General features: G+C 36.3%; 1 protein-coding gene across 2 annotated transcripts in view; it reads right to left on the reverse strand.

Moving 5' to 3' along the window:
* The window catches only part of STAM (signal transducing adaptor molecule), a 92,977-nt gene that overhangs the window by 59,644 nt on the left and 10,699 nt on the right, over positions 1-22,634 (reverse strand). Inside the window, exon 2 of one of the 2 annotated variants that reach the window (XM_027595265.2) lies at positions 12,539-12,623. The exons of the other annotated variant lie outside the window; for it this stretch is intronic. Coding sequence (XP_027451066.1) covers positions 12,539-12,623 — 85 coding nt within the window. The remainder of the gene's footprint in view (positions 1-12,538; positions 12,624-22,634) is intronic. 2 annotated transcript variants of the gene reach the window in all.

The following is a 22,634-nucleotide window of genomic DNA, read 5'->3' on the forward strand; positions in this document are numbered from 1 at the left end:
GTTAAGATAAACATGCATATGATGCAGCTCAAATCTGTAGTCAGAAGACCATGGAAAAGCAAAGCTAATTTTGTATTCCTGCAACTCTCTTTTCAGAGAACAATGAAATTTCAAATCTCTTTAAATAGCCTCAAGTAAATCTCCAAAATTGTTACATTATTTCTAAGTGTCTACCTTCTTACAAGTATGTTGCTGTACAGTTATGACAGATAAACAGCTCAACATTAGTTTCTCGTCACCAGCTAGTGGGACTCCCTGAAAAGGTCCTTCCATTAATATGGAAAAAGCCAAAAACATGTAATGATTCTGTTGGATAAAGGAGTCAAGATTTGGGACAACTTGTGCTTTATAAAATTTTGTTAAAAAACCCTCATTTCAGATATGTCTCACTCCTCTACTTCTCATTTGAAAAGTATTTTTGTATCACAAAAATATTAAGTTAAACTGTGATAAGGTTTTATATCCTTAAGGAAATTACTACCACTAAAAAGACAGTAAATTTGAATTCTAACTACTGCATCTATTAAACAATGATCTTAGATAAATTAACTTTTCCAAAATGAGGATACCACCTTCTTCATTATCCCCTCATGGAACCTGACAAAAAAAATAATAGGACATTTTCTTTAAAATATTGCAAATACAAAAGAAAAACAGAAAAAAACAGTACTAAGGTAAAACACAGTTAATGAATGTGCTTGCATAGTTAACCTCTAATCACCTACGAAATAAGAATGAAAAAGGACAAAGACAGTAGCAGTAGGTTTCTAAGTAGAAGCACTATTACGTGTTCAGAACAGAAAAATTCTTTGTAGTGTAAGACTATCTGGAGTATCACATTCCTGGGCCCCACCTAACCAGTGTCCGTACTAATGCCCATATTCTGACAACCAAAACCATCCCTAATATATCAATATCACCCAGGCTAAGAACCACCACTAGACAAAAGCAGCACTGTAATATAGTCGAAAAAGTAGAAAAGATTTGAAGCTTGACAGACAGACCTCATCTTGAAAGGGGATTCTAAAGCTTCCTAATCAGTATGTTATTCCAACACTTCCTTCAAGAAGTGTGCCAGGGATACAGAGAACTTCAACAACATTAGTTCTAGTTTGTTCTTCTACCAAATTACTTTTACAACTTTGGCTTTCAAATAATCTTAGAGTGATTTCCAAATAATCTTACAGTGATTTTTAAATTAGCATTTTACATGCTATAAAAAGTGCTTTACTACAACTTTACCATTCAAGGATTTATGTGGTGTGGTGGAAGGCTAAGTGTGCACAGTCTTAGTATGGGGGTAGTACCCAGCAGGCACACACTGAAAGATACGGGAACTCAAATCTTTGCTGAAGTAATTTAATTTTTTTTTTAATTAACAGAGAATAAAAACCTTCCTTGAATACTGAGAAGAGTCTAGTGTCGAGGATGCCCTTCAAAAGCATAAAAGCGTTACACGAACCATACGAGAACTCCAATATAAATATGAAAGCAATCAGAACTGAAACAAATAACTGTATATTCAATGGCATATTCAAAATACAGATTTGGTCTATAATACAGATTACATAAAACACAGCCTACACAAGGGCAGAATGGGTGAAACAGCATAAATATCAAATTCTTGACGTTGAGCTTATAAAGTAGGTGTTTCTCATGAGATGACCAATGGAACATGAATATAGTATACAAATGATGTTATCTGGCTACTTAAAGAACAAGTTCATGATTCCAAAAGACTTCAGGAGGAAAGTAGGTAAACTAAACTTCTACATACTACATACTACACACTGAGGATTAATGGAAGGATAGATAACAGTTACTACATACTTAAATTCACAATGGTGATATTTTGAGTTTCCTAGACCATATAACACTAAGGTATATTTCTGTCAAGCAAAATACAATGTAATATAATGCATAGGAGAGAGAAGAATCACTCAAAATTTCAATATCAGATCGGCATGTCCTGATTCATGATTTTAACTTTCAAATAATTCTTCATTATAGGCACTTGACGCACACAGAAAAGTGAGAAAAAAAACATAAGATTGCGAGTAAAAACCTGACTTTGAATTTGTCTCTGTTACTACTTTTGGAAAGTCGCATTAAAATCTCAGGGTTTTAGTTTCCTTATCTGTGAAATGATCTCTATAGTCACGAGGATTCTATAGGTCTTAGCTACAAAACATATGGTGTTTTAAAAATTGCAATAAAATATAAAAGTAAAATCACTGTCTAGGGCAAGTAAAGATGAAAAAATAAGACTGAATCAGAACCCTACCCTAGTCAAGGACTTGGCTCCTGCTACTATACCCACTTTCTCCCAAATCATCATCTCAATTTCCCCCTTAAAACGATCATTCTCTTCAGGATACACAGATGTTATAATACAGTCCACTAATGAAAAAAGAAAATTCTTATCAAACAACCAGTTAAAGAAAGACTTCACTTGAACAGTGGCAAAAAGGTCAAAATACCTCATAAGAAACTTTACCAAAAATATTCAAGACTTCTAAGAGGAAAACTTCACAACACTACTAAAAGATACAAAGATATGCTACGTTCTTGGATAGGAGGATTTAATATCATAAAGATAATTTATTAATTTAAAACTAAGCCAATTTAAAAAGAAATAGTTTTGTTTTTAGACTAGTCAAGCCAATCCCAAAGTTTATGTGGGGACAGTAGAAAGGGGAGTATTTAGGAAAAACTGTGAAACCACATGGAAGCAGCACATGTCTACACACGTTCGAATAGGACAAAAGATAAAATTCAAAAAATACACAGGGTAATACATACAGGAGTGGAATATATAAAGGCAGTATTTCAAATCAGAAAGGAAAAAGATGGATTATTCAGTAATTGGCACTAGAATTTTGGGTAGCCAAACAGGAAAAAATAAATTTTGAGCCATACCTCTTACTACATAAGAGGGTATTACAAATAGAGCAAAGATTTAAATGTAAAAAATGTAACCACAGGTACAGAGACTTTGGAAAACAGTTTGGCAATTTCTCACAAAGCTAACCATAGTCTTCAAAATGATCCAGCAACCATGATCCTAGGTATTTACCCAACTGAGTTGAGAGCCTGTGTCCACACACACAAAACCTGTGCGTGAAGGTATTTCATAGCAGCTTTACTCAGTTACCAAAAACTGGAAGGAATCTAGATGTCCTTCAATAGGTGAATGGATAAACTACAGTACATCCACATAATGGAATATTATTCAAAAATAAAAGGAAATGGGTTATCAAGTCATGAAAGGACACAGATGAAGCTTAAATGCATTTTGCTAAGTAAAACAAGCCAGTCTGAAAAGGCTAAATAGATGATCTTAATTATACAACATTTTGATAAAGGCAACATTAAAGAAGCAATAAAAAAAGAAACTGGTTGTCAGAGATTAAAAGAGAGGGAGGAGAAGAATGAATAGGTGGAGCAAAGAACAGTTTTAAGATGGTGAAGCTATTCTGTGTGATACTCTAATGATAGATATATATCATTAAAGATTTGTCAAAATCCATAAAACTGTACAGCATGAGATGAGCTTTAATGGAAACAATGGATTTCAGTTAATAATAATGTATCAATATTGGTTCATTACTTATAACACATGTACCACACAATGCAAGATGTTAATAATAGGGGTAGCTGTATGTGAGGGGTAGGGTGGGGATACCGAATTCTTTGCACTGTCCACTTAATTTTTCTGCAAATCTAAAACGAGTTAAAAACCAAAGTCTACTAGTTATGAAACAAAAAAAATGAAACCATAAAGAAAAAAATGAGTTAATTCCACTAAAACCTTGGAGAGGAAGTCTTGTACAATTCAAAATTCTACAAACCATAAGAAAAGACTGATAAATTTACCTGTATAAAAATTAAAGACTTCCAAATGGAAAAACAACAAAGTAAAAAGATTAATGTAATACACACACACACACACACACACACACACACACACCTCAAATTATAGACAAGATACGTCCCTAAGATATCAAAGACTACAAGAACTGAGAGGATACATACAGTTCATAGAAAGGGAAACATAAAAATCTCTTAAACACAGAAACGTAAGACTATCCCATGATGAGCCCAGGGTGATGTATGGAAGCACTGAATTACTACATTATACACCTGAAATTAATATAACACTGTATGTTAACTAACTGGAATTAAAATAAAAACTTTAAAAACAACAACAACAACAACAAAGACTTGGGCACCTGGGTGGCGCAGTCAGTTAAGCATCGACTCTTGGTTTTTGGCTTAGGTTGTGATCTCAGGGCTATGGGATCGAGCCCCGAGTCCAGCTCTGCACTCAGCAAGAGTCTGCTTAAGATTCTCTCTCCCTCTGCCCTTCCCCACCCATTGCATGTGCTCTCTCTCTCAAATAAACAAACAAATAAATCTTTAAAAATCAAACAAACAAAAACAAAGCCTATCCCACCTCAGGCCCCTTCACCTTTATGGACAGGAGTCAAAAGAGAGCCCCAACCACTCCTTCCTAGGCCTCCAAGGTTCCATCTGCAAAGGTCTCCAGGAGGAAGTCTTAGACACCCAACTTTCTCTAATATCTAATAATTGAGAATTTGAGAACACATTCCTGTTTATACCAGTCCCTATGAGAAGCTGCAGACTATCCATCATTAAATAGCTCTACATATGCATTACTTTCCACCTTCTGAAACCTCTCCACTGTGTCCTCTAGAATTCACAGACCACCGGCAACAAAAGCCCCAATCCTCAGTCCTCTGGCTCTACAGAACTCTGACTCTCCAGGGAAGATACTACTCCCACTATATAGGTAGGTACAAGATATGGGTCGTCTTTGCCCCCTTTACTACTTCCAAATCATTCTTCCTCCCTCTTTCCTAAAAGTCCAATTCTCATAAGGCCAGACTATCTTCTTACTGCATTTATTTAAAGAACCTCAAGTGGAGAAGGAAGGGAAGAATGAAGAGGGGGAATCAGAGGGGGAGACAAACCATGAAAGACTATGAACTCCGAGAAACAAACTGAGGGTTTTAGAGGGGAGGGGGTTGGGGGATGGGTTAGCCCAGTGACAGGTATTAAGGAGGGCACATACTGCATGGAGCACTGGCTGTTATACGCAAACAATGAATCATGTAACACTACATCAAAAACTAATGATGTACTGTATGGTGACTAACATAACATTAAAAAAAAAAAGTGGGGCGCCTGGGTAGCTCAGTTGGTTAAGTGTCCGACTCTTGATTTTGGCTCAGGTCATGATCCCCAGGTTGTGGAATCAAGCACCATGTTGGGTTCTGTGCTAGGTATGGAGCCTGCTTCAGGTTATCTCTCTCCCTCTCCCTCTGTCCCTCCCTTTCTCTGTAAAAAACAAAACAACAACAACAAAAAGAAACACCTCAATTACTCCTTCATCCCTCAGTGATTTCAACTCCTGGCTCACTGCCACTCTCTCCAACATTATTCCTGTCTTAATTCTCAGAGATGTTAATTCATCTACATAAGTGATCTTCCCAACATCCTGATTTTTCAACTTCTACCTTATTTCTCAGAGATGTTAATTCATCTACATAAGTGATGCTCCCAACATCTTGACTTTTCAACTTCTACCCCACTTTATTAACTGCCATGGCCACATCCTAGACCATGCCATTATTAATAAGTAAAAACCCTCTATAATCTCAATTTCAAGCATTCCAACTATCACTTCTATTTTTCTAACTCACTCTCTTATATCCAACTCTGTGCTCATTTAGGGCAACTCACCTCTGTTCCAGCTACTCTGTATCTTTGAAGTTCCTAGCACCAAGCATTTTCTCTCTTGCAGGATTCATGCAGATGTTATTTCCTCTGCCTGGGACCTGCTTTCAGCTCTTAGATTCTTCTCAACTTTAAAATCATAAATGTTATCCCTTCAAACTAGTCCTTCCTGAAAAATCTAAGTAGGTCTTCCCCTTTTATTCTCCACTAAAACACTCTGATCACTACCTTCTTAGCTTGTTACCTACCTGTTTATTTCTACTTTCTACGAGTAGACTGTCACCACTGCTGATCACAAAGGCTTTGTTGTTTTATTTACTACTGCATACACAAAGCATAATACCCAGCCAGTACTCATTGTTTTGTCAAATAAAAGAAAAAAATGACTGAGGTAGAGAGAATGAAACTAAAAATAATTCCACAATGTAAAGTAAAAGAGACATGGAAATCAAGACCACACTTTACAAAAAAACCCTTTAATTTTACTCCTGTTGGGATTTCCCCTAATTTCAATTATACTTAATCCTAAATATGAATTAGATTCCATTTGTAAACTGGAAAAACCTTCAGTACCTAAGCTGCTGTGATAATTATATATATAATGTTTCTAAGGAACTTAAACAAGACCTGGCAAATAATAAGCCATCAACAAATGTTGGCTATTATTTTTAAAAGAGCACTTGATTTTGAAAATTAAGGCCTATAAGCTGAAGATACAATTATAATAGAATATAATATATAGAGGAAGAGATGTGTTTCTCTATCTGATTGAAGATGGCTGGGTCAGAGACTACTTTTTCCTTTTAAAAAAATCTGGAAATATTCTATCAAACTCCAGTTGAAAAACAGAAATAGTCACAGCCCAGGTCCAAGACAAGACAGACAAAATGAAAAGCATTTTTAGCAAACTCTTTTCCAAAGGTTTATATTTGTATTTTTCACAAAATGTCAGTAATAATTATCATTATCCTTCTAGTTCTACAGGAATAAATAAAAGATTTACCGCCTAAATAGATCCCTTAACCAAGTGAAGAAAAGTTATATCATGTTTTCCACATTCAGTCAACTATATCTCTGATCAAAGCTAAGCAAAGACAGTTCAGATATAAAATAATAGCACAAATTAATCTAGATGTCAATTAGAGAACTTAAATTTTAACTTGGTATTGTGGATAATCAACACCTACCCTCACATTTATTTTTCACATGAGAATATAAACAAATCAATTAAAACTAACAAACAAAAGCTATTCATTATGTGAAGACATGTTAAAGAAAAATGCTACCATCATTCTCAAAGTTCTCTTGATTCTAAACAAACAGACTTTTCAGTCCATCATATGACCTCATTGGCTAGGCATTTTTCAGTACTTACTCATACACTGGAATTGCACACTAAAAGTCATGTGAATATCCTAGGAAGTCAGAAGAGATTTTCAAAACATTCTTTAAAGTTTCAAGTCCAGCATATTCAAACATTTCAGGCTTAAAACAAAACCTCTAACCTATAGGAAGTAAAGAGTAACCACATCTACTAGGCTTCCTGAGACTGATGTAATTATTTGTAATTATTAATTAAATGATTTTAGTTAATAATTACTATTTAAGTATGGAAATATTCTACATGCCACTAATCAAAAACTCATGTTAAACTACAAAATGATTTCTAAGTTTGTCAATTTAACAACCAAGGCAGAGCTAACAGATATTAAAAGAAATATATTCCTAAGGTTATCAGGACATATTAATGAATTAACTAATTACAAATGTGGAATAGTGTATATAATATGCTTATTATGTATGAATGGAAAATATATTCGTATTTCTGTAAAGAAACAATAGAAAGATACAAAAGGAACAAAAGCAGTTATCTACAGAGGATGGGGGGAGAAAAACAGGGATAGGAGTTAAGACTTGTCCACGTTCATCTTTTCAAGCTGTTTTCATTTTTGAGCCGTGTAAATATAAATCTATTTTTAAATCAAAAAAGTACATATTTTATATAACCATAAGTATTTCTTTTGAAATCAACAAATATAAATACACTCACAAATATGTATGTATGGTTTAAAGAACAGAACAATAAAACTTTTAAAAGACAAAGAATTAGGGGTGCCTGGGTGGCTCAGTCGTTAAGCGTCTGCCTTCGGCTCAGGTCATGATCCCGGGGTCCGGGGATCGAGCCCCGCATCGGGCTCCCTGCTCCACGGAGCCTGCTTCTCCCTCTCCCACTCCCCCTGCTTGTGTTCCCTCTCTCGCTGTGTCTCTCTCTGTCAACTAAATAAATAAAATCTTTTTTTTTTTTAAAGAAAATTAAAGGAACGTTTTTCAAAACACTGGAAGCCATGTTTCTGGGTCACAGTTCTGACTAAATAAAATTTCACAATAATGGCTTTTTCTTCCCTTCAAAACTTGAAAGTATTTTCCAAACTACAACAACTCTAAAATAGATGATACTTACAAAAAAAAAAAAAGAAGAAGAAGAAGAAGAAAAGGCCAAAAGGATCTGGGGGGGCAGGGGGAAAAAGACTTGATATAAATTATTTTATTTATGCACTAAATAATTCCACAATATACTGATGGTGACAAATCATTTTGATAAAAATACCAAAGCTTATAGAAAAAGAAAAGCTTTTCCTAAAGTTCCCTCCACAATCCCCAAATCCACCTTCTTAAATAGATCTGTACATTTTATAAAATTAGATTAAAACCAAACGGCAATGCTTTCTAAAAAAATCTAGACTGTTGCCTACTACACGAATAACTGTATGAAATACATTCCAATCCATAACTTCCCGCTACTTCAACCTACCCTATTTAAATCTATTTTAGGAAAATACACACCACATGGGTGTGGCTTCAGAACACCCCTCTTACACCAATGACATTTCTCAGTCTTCTCTAAAGCACACCAGATACCTAGAATACCTCGCAGACAACCTACAGTAATGTTCAATATTCTTATGCTACCATCAGCAACCCATAAAAACATATGTATGTAGGTTCCTAGATAACATAAACCAAATCTCCACAAGTTCTCCATATATACTAATTACAAAATGATTTCAAAAATTAAAAACAAACTATAAGTGGTTACCAGGTGCTGGCGGAGGGAGGGGGTGGGGGTGTGTTGTTATCTAGTAAGCAGAGTTTTAGTTGGGGATGATGAAAAGCACTGGAAATGGGTAGTGGTGATAATCCCACAACAATGGGAAATGTACTGAATGTCACAAACATGCCACAAAATGTTTAAAGTCATAAATTTTATGTTATATATATTTTACCACAACAAAAATAAGCAAACAAAAGAAATATTATGAACACCACCATAAGTATCCCACAGTTTACTGCTCACCTGAAAAGCACCTTTATAATTTTCTACTATTAAGCTGATCTGAGAATATCTAACACAATTGTGTAACACTTATCCTTAAGCATGTAGGTACAACACCTAGGGCCCACAATAATTTTAGGGGCCCACACAAAAATGGTTTAATTTATTTTATTTTTTTCCAAAACAAAGTTTATTGAGCGATAGTAAAGTGATAGTACAAAGCTCCCAAAGAGGAAGGGGAACCGAGAGGGTTGCCCATTTTAACTTATTTTAAAAGAAAAAGAGAGAAAAAATGAACTTTTGGGGCGAAGAAAATGTTTGGATGTATAATAATACAGTTGTCTTTTTGTAACAATGCAGTCATAAAATAGTTTTATTAATTTTCATGGACAGGGCGCCTGGGTGGCTCAGTTGGTTAAGCGACTGCCTTCGGCTCAGGTCATGATCCTGGAGTTCGGGGATAGAGTCCCACATCGGGCTCCCTGCTCGGCAGGGAGTCTGCCTCTCCCTCTGACCCTCTTCCCTCTCATGCTCTCTATCTCTCATTCTCTCTCTCAAATAAATAAATAAATAAAATCTAAAAAAAAAAAAAAATTTTCATGGACAAAGGGACCCAATGAAGGCAAAAGTGCCAAAGGCCCGTGAAAGTGAACATGGCCCTAATGGTTTCCGTTTCCTATTACGAAATTATCAAGGTACAACAAGAAAGTGAAAACACAACTGGTATGTATATAAAACATTATTCTTAAAGAGAAATCACAAACCAAATTATTATGAAAAGAATCTACAAAATGAATACCAAATTTATCTTTACTAATGTAAAGATGAAAAGAAAACTGACAGAGTGAAGAGAGGAGGGACTTTGTAACTGGAATGCTAGATAAAAGCTTTATCTCTAAAATATACTAGGATGGAACTGGGTTGATACCTAATCCTTGACAGACAAATTGTCACAAAATTGAATTTCAATCAAGAGGTTAAGTTGCACCCACTTAACCATGTGCCTGATACTACTATAAACACTTTATATATGTTAATTAATCTCACACTGACAATAAGCCCCCTGTGAAGAAGACACTGTTTTTATTCCTACATAGCAGGGACACCTGGGTGGCTCAGTTGGTTAAGCGTCTGCCTTCGGCTCAGGTCATGATCCCGGGGTCCTGGGATTAGGTCCCACATCGGGCTCCTTGCTCGGCGGGGAGCCTGCTTCTCCCTCTGCCTGCCTCTCCCCCTGCTTGTGTTCTGTCTCTCTCTCTCTCTGACAAATAAATAAATAAAATCTTTATTCCTACATAGCAAATGAGGAAGATATGATACTTACCCAGTGTGACACAGCAAAGCGGTCAGAGCTAGGATGTGAACCCAGGCAGTCTCACCCCAAAGTCCATACTCTCAACCACTAAGCTAACTGCTTCTTTACTCTGCACAACAAAAATTAATGGACCTTTTCATTCTACAAATCTAAGTCTATCAGATAGACATGAACTACCATTACACAAAACAAAACACAAATAAAAATGATTTTGATAGAGTGCTTTGAGGATTCACAGGACCATAATATGATTTGCTGTAAAGGGGATAAAGAAAGCTTTGTGGAAAAAATGATATGTATATTAGGCCTGGAAAGATATGAGACACAGAAACAGAAAATGGGAGAATAAAGTATTTCACACTAAAGGAATACAAGGACCAAAAGCATTAAACTAAGGTAGAAAAGCACTGGCACTGAAAAGCTTGAGTTGAAAAGAACGGTAGAGTAAATGGAAAATAAATGAGTCAGATGCCTACAGGGAGGTCAGACAACTCACTGCAGAAAGTAGGGGAGTAACATGGTCAGAGTTGTTCCAGGGCAACTAGAGATAAGAAGTGGACAGAAAAGAAATGGAAAGAAATGTCCGAAGGATAATTCACTAGTCCAGGCATGGTAAGGAATGTCTCAAGTAAAGTGGGACCAACAGAAATAGAAAGGAATAGATATACAGCACACAGAAGCTACTCAAATTCCAATTAAATTAAGGAACTAACAGGGTCAGAAAGAAAAAGACTCAGTACACTAAAATATAAAGACAACAAAGGGGATGGGTGAGGCCACATTTGGAGGCCATATTTTGGGGAACCTGACAAGGGCCGCATGTTAAAGGCCGAAAAGGGCTTGACTGAAGGGTTAGAAAGACCTTGAAGACAAACTGCCCTTGCCTGATTTGGCCAGGTTCAAGAAGTTAACTGAGAAAACTTTATAATATCAACACTCTGTGAGATATTTTGGAGGCAAACTGACAGAATTTAGCAACAGTATTAATGTGGAGGTGACTGAGGTTTTAAGTGCAAATGAAATAATCTTGTCATTAACAAGAGACAGGAAACAAAAGAGGGAAAGCAGGTTTAAAGCAAAAAGAGACATGACTTCAGGTTTCTACATGGTGAGATCAAAGCTTATACAGTATGATGTCCAGAAATAATGATGTGTCCACAAGACTAATGCTACGGTGAGAAAAATCAGAGCTGAAAATACAGATGTCACCCATATAAAGATATGTACAAGTTGTAAGATTTAAAAAAAAAATGTACTAGGAAAGAAGAAAGTATTAGGGGAAAAAAAAATGGACCAAAGAAAGTTTAAGGAACTGCCTATATTTAGGAGGGAAGGAAGGAGAGCCAAAGAAAGCATCATCAGAGGGTTAAGATTAGCACCACAAAAATCAAGTATAGGGGTGCCTGACTGACTGGGCTGGTGACGCATGCAACTCTTGATTATGAGTTCAAACCCCATGTTGGGAGCCCCATGTTGGATGTAGAAGTTGCTTAAAAATAAAATCTTAAAAAAAAAAAGAATCAAATATAAAAACAGCAGTGTTCTCTAACATTTTTCAAAGGAAAGTACATTAATAAGACAATATTTTTATGGCACAAAGGGGTAAATGAGGCTAATAACCAGATGTTATTAGCCCAGGAATTAAGGAAATTATTAATCTGTATACCAGTTAATCCACTTGCTGTATTGAAAGCTCTGGATTAACAAAAAGGCTTTACGCCAAAAAGGTTTAAGATTATACTGTCCTAAACTCTCTTTCTATAGTCACTGATTAGTTAGGTGGAATATTGCAGATACAACAATGAAGAAAAGAACTGAAAAATAACCGTGAAACTTGAGAAATCAATTGAGAAATCACTAATGGTTTTAAAAATCAGTGGAAAAAGCTAGACTTCAGGAAGCAACTATGGACAAGGTTTTAATTAAAATATCAACATTGTTACCAGTCATGTTATCCTAACTGGTTATAGAGAGTAACTTAAAGGGGATGATTCCTCAAATCTTGCTAGCAAAAATATTCCCTTTTTAAACTAAATTGTAATTGTAACATGTTTTACCTTCTAACTCTCATTTTATTCATGTTAATAAAGAGAATAAATAAAGCTCCTCTGAAACTTTGTAACACTTACCCAGTTCGAGATTGACCAACTTTATCACAAATATCCAAAATGAGGCCCCAATCCTCAGCAGTATTCATCTCACTTGTTGCTTTCTCTGTGTATTATGAAAAGAAATTGCAGAAACATTATTTTTAAAAATCTTTAAGAGGTAAATAATCACATTCAAATGACCAAATTGTGACAAGAAATCAGAATAGTTGCCAGCGGCCTGTTTAATGAGATGGTCAAGTACATCTTCAGTGATGTAATGAGCACTGGGTGTTATATGCAACTGATGAATGACTAAATCCTATCCCCGAAACTAATAATACACTATATGTTAACTAAATTGAACTTAAATAAAAAAATATTTTTAAATAAAAAATAAAAAAATATTTTAAAAAGAAAAAAAATAAGCCATTGATGGGACACCTGGGTGGCTCAGTTGGTTAAGCATCTGACTCTTGATTTCAGCTCAGGTCTTGATCTCAGGGTCCTAAGATTGAGCCCCACGTCTGACTCTGCTGCACTCAGTGCAGAGTCTGCTTGTCCATCTCCCTCTGCTCCTCCCCCTGGCCCTGCATGCATTCTCTCTGAAATAAATAAGTAAAATCTTAAAAAAGAAAGAGAAGTAGGCCACTGATACTTATTTATTAAAAAAAAAACCCTACATACAGGTCTATTCCCTTCCCCATGAAGAAAGACTAAAATAAAGACATACTTCCATTATCAAATAATTCTTAGGTTTACTTGCCAATGAAGAAACATGACAAGGCACAAATCTCTAACAAAAAGTTTCAGGCAATTAAATTAATTATATGATTTTGTTGATTTGCATGTCTGACATGGGGAAGAAGGAAAATGAACAAAAGAAATCAAGCTCTAACTGAGTACTTTCCATTAAATGAAAACTTAACAAATTAAGAACATCAACAGAGGTATCACAGAGGGAGTCCAATCATCTCATTAAGCTCCCTCCCTTAATTAAAATAAAAGATTTTTTAAGGCGCAACACAAAAGGATAACATGAGAAGCAGTAACAGCAACAATATCTCAAAAACTATGTAACAATATAGATATATGGTACCTACTTAGAAGACCCAAAAAAGATGCATCATATACTGGCAGTAACAAAAAAGCTTAAGAACCAGCCTGTTTTACACCACTGAATTCTCAGAAAAGTCAAGTACTGGTAGCAGAAGGAAATGCCTGCAGCTGACAGCAGAGAAGAAAGAGGACTTAGAATGGATTAAGGCTGTTGGAAGTGTGTAAGTAGGTACCTACTTTGCCTTCCTTACTCAAAGAGCAACCAGCTCTCCCCAACCCATCTGAGCAAATGAGTGAAGATTTTTTTTCTGGAGATAAAGCATAGTTTTTCTAGACAAGGAAACACAAAGCATAGCTGAGACATAAGCACCAAAAATAAGGAATTACTTCCAGTTTCCAGTACAGCATTTAAGGAACTTGGAAGTTACCACTCCATCCAACAAGTAAAAAGCTGAGTAAAGTGAAAAATAAACAACTCTTCTGAGATCCCTCAAAAGTGAGGTCACAGGCCAAATGCTGCCCCAAAATTAGAGACACAGACAGATGGATACACAGAATAACAATTTAACAGAGCAGAAACCCATAAGCAAAAATATCACCAAGAACAAGTACCACAGATCTAACCTGTCACAGCCAAACTGCTGGAGGCTAAGTGTACACAATTCTGAGAGCTAAAATCCAAAATGGCCCAGACATAGGGGATTTCCCCCATTTTTGTAAATTTTATTTTCATGAGCTTTCCCAGGATCTCAAGGTAAATATCAGAAAAAATTTTCTATTTTTCAGCAAGGGGAAGAGGACAATAACTATTGTGAGATACACCAGAGCATTCTCTTCTTAACAAGGCCACTTGTTAATTCTTTTAACCAGCACCTAACCAACTAGGGTGTTACCACAGATTAACCCACCTAGGGTAAGGGAAATTCCTAACTCCAGCCTGCTCCAGCCTCCCATGTGGAAGAAGGGGAATACCCAAATTCAGCCCATCTAGCCATCTTTTCCCACCTAAGAGGGGGGAAAAAACTGAGAAGCAGGTGAGAAATTCACACCCCAGGGGCAGAGGCTCACTTTAAAAGACTGAGACCTAATCACCAGACTATAGAACACTTTTTACCTAACGCCTTACTATTATGTCATTAAAGGACAGTGTTCCTTTTTTTTTTTTTTTTTAAGGACGGTGTTTCTTTTATCTAGTACATCATGTCTAGCTTTCAGCAAGCCACACTATAAGGCAAAAAACGCAGTTTGAAGAATAAGCATCAGAATCAGATTCACACATGACAGGAATGCTGGAGTTATCACACCAGGAATTTTAAAAGCTATAATTAATATGCTAAGAGCTTTAATGGAAATAGGAGACAACATGCAAGAACAGATAAAGAAAATAAGCACAGAAATGGAAATTCTGAAAAAGACTCAAAAAGAAATACTAGAAATCAAAAACGGTATAACAAAAATGAATGCCTGTGATGCACTCTTCAGCAGAGAGAGCGTGGCTAAAGAATCTCTACTTGAGCATATGTCAACAGGAACTTCCAAAACTGAAAAACAAAGGAAAAAAAATGACTGGAAGAAAAAAAAAAAAAACTTGCAACAGATTATCCAAGAACTGTGGGAAACTACAAAAAGTAAAACAGACATAACTGAAATAGCACAGAAGAAACAGAATACTTAAAGCAAAAACAACTCAACATTTCCCCAACTTGATGTAAGACATCAAACCACAGGTCCGGGAAACTCCAAGAACACTAAGCGTAAGTATCAAAAAAAAAACTACACCTAGGTATACCATTTTCAAACTGCAAAAAATCAACGATAAAGAAAAGAAAGAAAGAAAAAAAGCCAGCAGAAGAAAAACACCTTACCTATACAGGACTAAACATAAGAATTACATCTGACATCTCAGAAAGCATGCAACAAAAGAGGAAATGGAGTAAAATAGTGTTGAGAGAAAATAACCACCAACCTACTATGTACCCTGTGAAATTATTCTTCAAAAGTAAAGAAGAGAGAAATAAAAGGAGTACGTTTAAAAAAAAAAAAAAGGAAAGAAGAAATAAAGTCTTTCTCAACAAAAAAAAAACCGTTAAGGAAATTTGTTGCCAAATAAATGCCAAAAAACTGACCTTGCAAAAAATGTTAAAAAAAAAGAAAAAGTTCTTCAGAGAGAAGAAAAATATGATATAGGAGGGGTGTGTGCTTCCATATAAGTGAAATAAATGACAGCAAGGGTGTCAGGAACAGAGGAGAGAGGAACTGGGAATATTTTGTTATTCATTTCACTTGCCTGCACTACCAGTGAAGTGGTATAATGTTATTTGAAAGTGGATTTGGACTACTTTTAAATGTACATTGCAAACTCAAGGGTAACCACTAAAAATAACAAAAACAGAAGTACAATTGATATGCTACAAAAGAAAAAAGACTGAATCATATGAAATACTCCATGGGATGCCTGAGTGGCTCAGTCAGTTAAGCATCTGCCTTTGGCTCAGGTCATGATCCCAGGGCCCTGGGATCGAGTCTGCATCGGGGTCCCTGCTCAGCAGAGAGCCTGCTGCTCCCCCTGCTTGTGCCCCCCACCCCTGACAAATAAATGAATAAAGTTAAAAAGAAATGCTCGATTAAAAACATGAAAGGAAAAAAAAAGTGGAAGAAAAAATAGGAAGAAAACTGTAACAGATATGGTAGATATTAATCCAACAATATCAATAATCACTTTAAATGTTAGTGGTCTAAATACAAATATTGCCACAATGAAAAAAAAACACAAAATGCAATTATATGTTGTCTACAGGAAGCCTACTTTAAATATAAAGACACATATACATTAAAAGTAAAGAGAAGGAGAAAAATAACCATGCCAACACCAATTAAAAGAAAAATCAATACAACCAAAAGTTGGTTCTTTGAAAATATCAATAAAATTGACAGTTGAAAAGGAAAAAAGAAAGAAAAAAGATAACAAACTTATATCAGAAATGAAAGCGGGGATATCACTACAGATCTCATGGACAATTAAAAGGATATTATATGAACATTACAATGGCTCAATACTATTGAGAGGATCATGGGAACCTCCAATTTACAGCCAATCAGTAAGAAGCATAGGACATATCCCGGACTTTGACTGGCATCTGAAGTGGAGAGGGAGGGCAGTCTTGTGGGACTGAACCCTAAACCTGTGGGATCTGACACTATTTCTAGTTAGATAGTGTCAGAATTGAGTTAAATTTGTGGGACACTGGTCAGTGTCCACTGAGAATTAGAGAACTGCTCAGTGGTGTTGGAAAAACACACATTAGAATTATGAACTCTATGCCTACAAATCTGATAACCTAGAGAAAATGGATCAATTCCTTGAAAGACACATCTGTCAAAATACACACAAAAATAGACAATCTGAAGAGGCCCATATCTATAAAAGAAATTGAACCAATAATTAATAACCCTCCAAAACAGAGAGCATCAGGCACAGAGAGGCTAATGGTAATTTCTACCAAACATTTAAGGAAGAAATTATACCAATTCTCTCCAATCTCATCTAGAAGACAGAAGCAGAAAATACTTCATTCTATGAGAGCAGTATTACCTAGTACCAAAACCAAAGATATTATTAGGAAAAAAAAAAAAACTACAGATGACCATAGATGCAAAAATCCTTAACAAGATATTAGGCAACTCAAATCCAACAATATAAAAAAAGAATTCTACATCACAACCAAAGGGGATTTATCCCAGGTAAGCAATGCTGGCTCAGTATTCAAAAATCAGTAAATGTAATCCATCTCATCAACAGCTAAAGAAGAAAAATCACATGATCTTATCAATAAACTCAGAAAAAGCATCTAACAAAGTTCAACAACTCATGATAAAAATTCTCAGCAAACTAGGGATAACAGGGAACTTCCTTAACTTGATAAAGAACATCTACAAAATATCTATAGCTAATATATTTAATGGTGAGAGACTAGCAGAAGCTTTACCACTAAGATCAGAAACAAGGCAAGGACGTCTTCTCTCATCACACATTTTCACCAGCATACTGGACAAGATAAAGATATAAAAGGTACAATGATTAGGAAGGAAGAAATAAACTTGTTTTTCCTTACAGACAACATGTTCATCTATGTAGAAAATCCAAAAATATCAACAGCAATAAAAAACGAACTAAAAAATGACGGGTGCCTGGGTGGCTCAGTTGGTTAAGCCTTGGACTCTTGGTTTCGGCTCAGGTCATGATCTCAGCGGCTGGAGATCAGCCCCCCACCCTCCCACCCCACCAGGCTCCCTTCTCAGCAGGGAGTCTGTTCCCCCCCCCTCTGCTCCTCCCCCTCCCAAGCTCCTGCACTCTCTCTCTCAAGTAAATAAATACATCTTTTAAAAAAAATGATTTTGGCAAAATTGTATAAGGTTGATTGTACAAAAGTCAGCAACTTTCCTATATATTAGCAACAACTGTAATTTTAAATTAAAAACACAATACCATTTATATTAGCACTCAAATACTCAAGTATAAATCTACAAAATACATATAAAATCTATATGACTAAAACTACAAAACTCTGATGAAAGAAATCAAAGAATTAAATAAATGGAAAGATATTCCATGTCATGGATGTCTACAGCAGCTTTATTCATAATCACCAAAACGTGGAAGCAAACATGATGTCCTTCAGTAGGTGAAGGGATAAACTGAGGTACATCAGAACAATGAAATATTATCCAGTGCTTAAAAAAAAATGAACAAGCCACGAAAAGACACAGAAAAGACACACTACTAAGTGAAAGAAGCCAATCTGAAAAGCTAGATAATGCATGTTTCTAACCATATAACATTCTAGAAAAGGCAAAATTATGGAGACAGTTAAAAAAAAAAAATCAGTGGTTGCCAGGGGTTGGAGGGAGGACAAGATGAACAGGTGGAGCACAAGGATTTGCCAGGCAGTGAAACTACTCTGTATGTGGTAGGCACATGTTATTATGTTATTTGTCAAACCCCTAGAAGATACAACACCAAGAGTGAATGCTAATGTAAGCTATGGACTTTTGGTGATGATGATGGGTATTTGTGGGTTAATAGATTGCAACAAATATACCACTCTGGTGCAGGATGCTGATAGTTGGTGAGGCTGTGCATACATGGGGACAGGAGGGATACAGGAAATCTCTGTACCTTCTGCTTAATTTTTCTGTGAATCTAAAACTACTCTAAAAAAAAAAACCCATTTTTAAAAAATTAATAAAGGAATTAAGCAACTGTGTAAATGCTGATACCTGCTGTGCGAAAAGACTTAACATAGAGTGGTATCCTTTAAAAGGCCTGTTTATGCATTGCCTGGTGTATAGGAACTTGGATTTAGAGAAAGTTCTCACCATTTTCAGAACTGAGAAGACTGGCTTCCAATGTCTAAACTGGTTGTACAGACAATATAGTTTATACTGAATACCTGTTTTCTTCTGGGAGTCTGGAGTTAGGGTATGTACCAAGCAGAATATGCCTATAAGATCAGCTCCCAAGAAAAACCCCAAGCACTGAGTCTAATGAATGTCCCTGGATGCAACATTCCACACATGTTGCCACAACTCACTGCTGGGGGAATTAAGCATGTCTTCACTGGAAGAGGAGCCAAGGAACTTTATACCCGGTATTCCCATACTTCACCCACACGCCCTTTCACTTTGCTGATTGCACTTTGGGCCCTTTCACTGTAATAAATCATAGCTGTAACTAAAACTGAGTCCTGTGAGTCCTTGCTGAATCCTAGAACTGGGAAGGTGGGAGGGTGGTCTTGAGGTCCCACACAACCCCATCAAATACCTGCCCTCTCACAAGTTATTCTATTTCAGCCCTCACCTTCACTCGTACCTTCACCCTTAGAGAGATTACAGGACTCTTCTCTGGGAATTCCAGGTCAGCCCAAGAGGAAACACCTAAAGATTAGATAGTGACATGGAGGGATAGAGAGAAGTTCCACAGTAAAATGCATACCACATCAACTTACGAAGTTCAGTCAATAAGGCCTAACCACATGATCACAGGTTCCAAAGTGCTTTCTATTTCTCTAGTATTAACCATGGGCACACAACCAAGGATTATCAGCTGAGAAAAATCTTCTAACATGAAGATGAAGGAAAAGACAAAACAGACAAAAGAAAACAGAATAAGGCAAGTTAGAAAAAACAAGAGCCTATGTAGGAGGGAAAAACTTCAAAAGAAATCATTATCCTCTGAAACAAAAGCTATACAGAAGTAGAAGGTAACCTGTCTTGACTGGAACACTGTAACTCCAAGAACAGATAGGATGAAAGACAGCATCACCATGATCCCCACTAACATTTTCATTTTTTTTAACCTGAGGTGGGTTGGGGGTAGGAGGCCTGATCCATACCAAGATTCTTACCTGTAAGGGTTGGTCTTGGTGAAGACAGTGAAATTCCTACTCCTACTTCCCTTCAAAGCCCTGTTGCCTGGTTCAACAGACAATAATACTCATTTCCCCATTTTGACCTACTACTAAGAGCTGGAGATTTAAAGCAGAAAATAGCAAGCAGCCAATTCTGTCCAAACTCTATGCAGGCTAATAATTCCTGATCCATAGCAAGCCCCAAGGGATAGAGCAACACCTACCAATTAGTCACTGCCACTAGAGAATTAGATTAAGTATCTAATAAGGTGGCAGTGGGGTGATAACCAATGAGTAGTGGGTACCTATGCCTAGTCAGCCTACCATCTTCTAGTAGGGGAGATAACAAAAGCAGGTTATTCACACAAATTCCTGGTATAAGAATACAAATATCCAAGACAGCTGAGATCTTGGAAAGGTGACTTATTTGCAGGAAATAATACAATCTGGACAGATATTCAACAAAATGGAATACGTTTCTAATCTATGCCAGGCCCCATCTGAAGTAGCTTAGCCTCTAAAAAAAGAGATGAAACCAGCAGATAGAGACCTAAATAGATGACAGAAAAAGTGTTACAGAAAAAAATGGAAACCCTGAAGCAAGCTGGAAATAAAAAGGTAGAGACCTGGAGGGAGAGAAAAGGAGAATCAGGAAAGGCTTCTTGATATACGTAGAAACTAAGAAGAGAACAGGATTAATAATAAACTCTTTTGTTTCTATTTAAGTAGTAAATATACAGTAGAGTATAATAAAGAATAAAGTTACGAAAACAGAAGTATAACAAAGAATCTAGGCTGGCTACAGTAGAGACTACTCTGTGAAAGCTTGGAACCACTCAAAAGCCTAAAATACAAGATGAGGTGTTTGTATTAAATCAAGAAACAAAGCCAAGAGAATTTCTAGCAAGGAAATAATCTAATCAAAACTGGACTTTCGGGGGGGGGGGGACAATCTACTCCCCATATGTGAAGATGGTTTGCATGAGGGAAAAGAAGAAAACATAATGAGAAACTAACACTACTCTTGAAACTAAACAGATTACTTAGAAAGCAAATGTTGAAATACTGTTTAATTTCATTCAGGCTTCAGGGTATACCAAAAGGATAACTGAGTCAAATTTACCTGTCACTGTTCAAGCTTCCATAATAGACTATAAATCCCTTGAAAATAATAACAATTTCTACTTTGGGCAATTCTTTCAATATTCATGTTCTCGGCCTAAGGACTCAATAAATACTAAACCCACTCATGTAATTACAGCATGAATCCATAAAACTCAAAGAAACACATATACCTTTAATAGCATCTACTTCAATGATTTTCAAATTTTACTTTTCAGTGCGGGAAACCCTCTACAATGCAACTGTGATGCTACCCATCTGGAGCTGGTGCTGTTCACAGGTTGAGGGCACAGAACTCCACAAGTTTCCCCACTTCAGACATAAGCAACAAGCTCTAGGGTTCCCAAGTCCTATGCACTTCTGCCCAGCTGGCTCAAAATCAGGGGTTCCCATTATCCCCTCCGGTTCGTTAATTCACTGTAACAACTCACAGAACTCAGAAACGCATTATGATTACATTTTTATTACAAATATACAAATCTGAACCAGCAAATGAAGAGATGCATAGGACTAAGGTCTGGGACAATCCCAAACCCAAAGCTTCTGTGCCCTCCGGACGGATCATCCCCCTGGCACATCAATGTGTATCACCAACCAGGAGGCTCAACCAAGGTTTGGTGTCTCGAGTTTTTATTGGCATTTCATTATGAAAGTATGACTGGCTATCTCCTGGAACTCAATCTCCAGGCCTCCCACCCCTCCCTGGAGGTCTGGCTAATATCATATGACTCAAAGTCCCAACCATCTAAGTCTTTCTAGAGTGATCGGCTTCCGTGCTGAGTCATCTCATTAGCATAAACTAAGATATTGTCCAAGGAGTCCTTCTTGAATAAGATGCTTCTATCACTCAAGAAATTCCAAAGATTTAGAGGCTCCCTCTCAGGAAACAGGGACAAAGACCAGTCACACACTTTACTTTTCAATACTCTCTTTTATAAGAAAAGTTTACCTTCAAAGAAACTCAACATGTAAACCAAATCCAAGTGGAACTGCTCTGAGGAATCTCAGAAGTCTACCTCATAGACCCCCAACCCTTAGGAAGCCAAAGAAAATTGAGTGAATCATCCTGATCAATATTCTCTAACATTTACTTCATCTTAGAAAAGGAAAGCAAGTCATTACTTTGATCTGATAGTGTATTTAAATAATTAATTCATCGTCCTTACTGACTCGTAGACAAGCAGGCCTTTTAAAATAAAAACAGTGCATTTTTGTAAAAGAAAACACTTAGATCTTGGAATCTGTCACCTCCTTAAAAAATATAATAGGTAAACTTATTAAAACAACTAAAAATCAATAGTTTACTAGAAATGATATGCTTATGTCTGATCAAATATAAACTGCCTATTAAGGTAGCTAAGTATGATCACACAGTTCTGAATTAAGGTGTACCCAGAAGTGTATGGTACAGTCATCAGCAAGTACAATGAACGCTCATGAACTACCTTCTTTACTCTCTGATACATAAACAGAATCAGTACCTGACTCAAACTTATGTAGATCCAAACTCTAAAACTATTCAGATCATTTATTGATGCTGCCTCAAGATC

Source organism: Zalophus californianus, chromosome 9, assembly GCF_009762305.2.
Source record: "Zalophus californianus isolate mZalCal1 chromosome 9, mZalCal1.pri.v2, whole genome shotgun sequence".
NCBI classification, from domain to species: domain Eukaryota; kingdom Metazoa; phylum Chordata; class Mammalia; order Carnivora; family Otariidae; genus Zalophus; species Zalophus californianus.